This window comes from Telmatherina bonti, assembly GCF_933228915.1.
Source record: "Telmatherina bonti genome assembly, chromosome: 12".
In the NCBI taxonomy this organism is placed as follows: domain Eukaryota; kingdom Metazoa; phylum Chordata; class Actinopteri; order Atheriniformes; family Telmatherinidae; genus Telmatherina; species Telmatherina bonti.
The window spans coordinates 35,830,937-35,833,446 of record NC_136610.1 but is presented as its reverse complement, the minus strand read 5'-3'; the positions used below and the strand labels follow the sequence as shown (position 1 = coordinate 35,833,446).

At 44.9% G+C, this 2,510-nt stretch overlaps 1 protein-coding gene across 1 annotated transcript in view; it reads right to left on the bottom strand.

Moving 5' to 3' along the window:
• Window positions 1-1,003: 1,003 nt before the first annotated feature.
• Window positions 1,004-2,510, bottom strand: part of syvn1 (synovial apoptosis inhibitor 1, synoviolin) — an 18,485-nt gene continuing 16,978 nt past the window's right edge. The window contains exons 14-16 of the mRNA XM_079249478.1: window positions 2,095-2,278; window positions 1,870-1,970; window positions 1,004-1,640 (exon numbers count right to left, since the gene is read on the bottom strand). Coding sequence (XP_079105604.1) covers window positions 1,426-1,640; window positions 1,870-1,970; window positions 2,095-2,278 — 500 coding nt within the window. The 3' untranslated portion in view covers window positions 1,004-1,425. The remainder of the gene's footprint in view (window positions 1,641-1,869; window positions 1,971-2,094; window positions 2,279-2,510) is intronic.

The following is a 2,510-nucleotide window of genomic DNA, read 5'->3' as shown; positions in this document are numbered from 1 at the left end:
CTGACTGACCCTTCTCAGATAATTTGCTACCCCCTCCTGTTTCTGAGACATCCCGGTCTTCACGAGGCGGGGGGGCTTTTCAGGCAAGGGTGCTTTTTCTGGCACAACACTGCAGCATGTAACGCTAGCTTACTCGGCGCTAAGTAACGCGAAAACTCCGGCACTCTCAACATCTTCAGTCTATTTTCACCTCCAATGTGAAAAGTAGGTTAACAGAGTTCGAGTTTTAGTCCCTAAATACACACGTTGAAAACCAAATTACATGGTTTTCCCACAACTAAGCTAGATAAAACTATATTTGCACTGGTACGTAGCTTCATGCTAACATCAGGGAAATGGCCTTACTAACTGGAGTTCTACTTGAACATGAACATAATTTCTCGAAATGTCCAGCCACGTGTCTAAATTTTTGAAGAATAATTTATTATGATATATATTTTATTGTGATATTTAGGAATCTACTTTAAGCTGCCTTCCAGACTGGCAGAGTTACACCTGCAGTCACCATCATCTGGGTTGTCCAATCAGATTTCAGAGCTGGCAACACCTGTGGGTCCGCCCCCAAATTAAAACAGCAAAAAATAAAAAATAAGGTTTTAAAACAAAGAAAAAAAAACTGCACACAAAGAGAATTACCGTTGTATTTTTTTCTAAATAGAGAGCCAGTAGCAAAATGATCGGTTGTAAAAATATCTAGAAAAGAAGTGACGTCCAGACTTTTTACCTTTTTTTTTTTTAAATTTTTTTTATCAGTTTGACTTTTAATTTAACAGCCGAAACTTAGACTGAAAGGCAACAACAAAGTGCCCCCAAACGAGTTTCACAAACACATTCCTGTCAGTTCAACATTCATACCAATGTCTGTGCTCCGCTGCTGCGTTTCAGTAAGTTTATTCTGCAGTATGTACAGATCCTCCTATTAAAACTTTATACAGTATGTACACATTTAAACCAATCAGTATGTTACAGCTTGTTTAGAACTGAACTGAGAAGCCATGTTTGTTAAAGAAAAGGAGAAGCCACCGACTGGTTTCACTCCTTCAGTGGGTTTGTTAACCCTTTGTAACCTTTGTATGGATTAGATGGAAGACGCAAGCGGAAACGTCAACAGTAAAACTAGCAGACACACAACTAAACGTCGCCTCTCTCACAACCGCAGGTGAGACATGAGAAGGCCTCTGCTGCCTGATTTAAACTCACGAACACCTGCAGTTCTTTGGAAGACGACCATGAAGGAAGGGAAAAGGAGGTGCTATTGCTGTCTGACAGAGAAAACAGTACTTCCGACAGCCTGAGTCCAACTCGCCGTCATTAGATCCCTCAGCCTGTGGAAGGCGAGAGCCACGAGGCGGCGGCGAACCGAAGCAGTCACGAGTCGGCTCAGAGTTCCTGTTGGTCCAGAGCGATATGCCCGAGTCTCGTGGGTCAGTTGTCCGGAAGAGGGGGCGGTGGCGACGAGGGCGATGCTGCCGCCGTTTCTAGTTTACGTAGGCGGCGACGCCTCAGCTCAGCGGCGTTTGGCTCTCCGTCCTCATCCTCCACCACTCCTTCATCCATCTTTTCTTTCCTTTCCGTGTCTGAGGCCGAGGAAGTGGAGTCGGCGGGTTGAGAGGAGACGGTGGCTCCGCTCGCTGGATCGGCTGGAAGCAGAAAGATCAGGAGTTTCAGAGCATTTCTGCCGACATGCGAACAAACGACAGCGGGAGGGTTTAAAAACATTTAAGACCACATGTGACAAGTCCACGTCTCCTGGGCCAGGTAGTCCTGCAGCTTCCAGAGGTTTCCCTACTGCAACACACCTGAACTCTACTCTGGACTGATGTTTGCTTGGATTTTAGTTTTTCAAACGTTCTGAGATGAGTGACTTACAGACGGACGAGTCCTTCTCCGCGTCCTCCCCCCCTGCAGCAGAGGATTCAGTCTGATTTGTCCCGCTGGCTTCCCCAGCGCTGCTCTCAGCCCGAGGCGGACTGTGGAGAAAACACAACGCCTGCTTCAGATCTGGTTTACTCCACCTGTAACTAAAATCTTATCATGCAGACGAGTCAGATTCATTATTCCAGCTTTACTCCACATCTTAGGAGGTGTTTTTACTTGAGGGTGGCCACGGTGCTGAGGTAGTGGTGGATGTTGAGCATGGCTGCATCTAACAGGGTGTGGATGTTCTGCAGACACTGCAGTCTGGCCTCGAGACCCCGACGGCCTTCCGCCTCCAACTCCCTCAGCTCCTCTTCTGAGAGTCGGGACAGCGACGGAGGAGGAGGAGGCATTGACGACACTGGTGAAGATGTCAGGATGGAAATAAAAGATTAAACACACAAGTATGAGCAAAAGTTTGCAGAATCCTGAGAAAAACAAACAATCAGACTCTTCAAACTTCTAGACATACATATACATATATATACATATATATACATATACATACATATACATATACATATACATACATATATATACATATATATACATATACATATATATATACATATACATATATATATACATATACA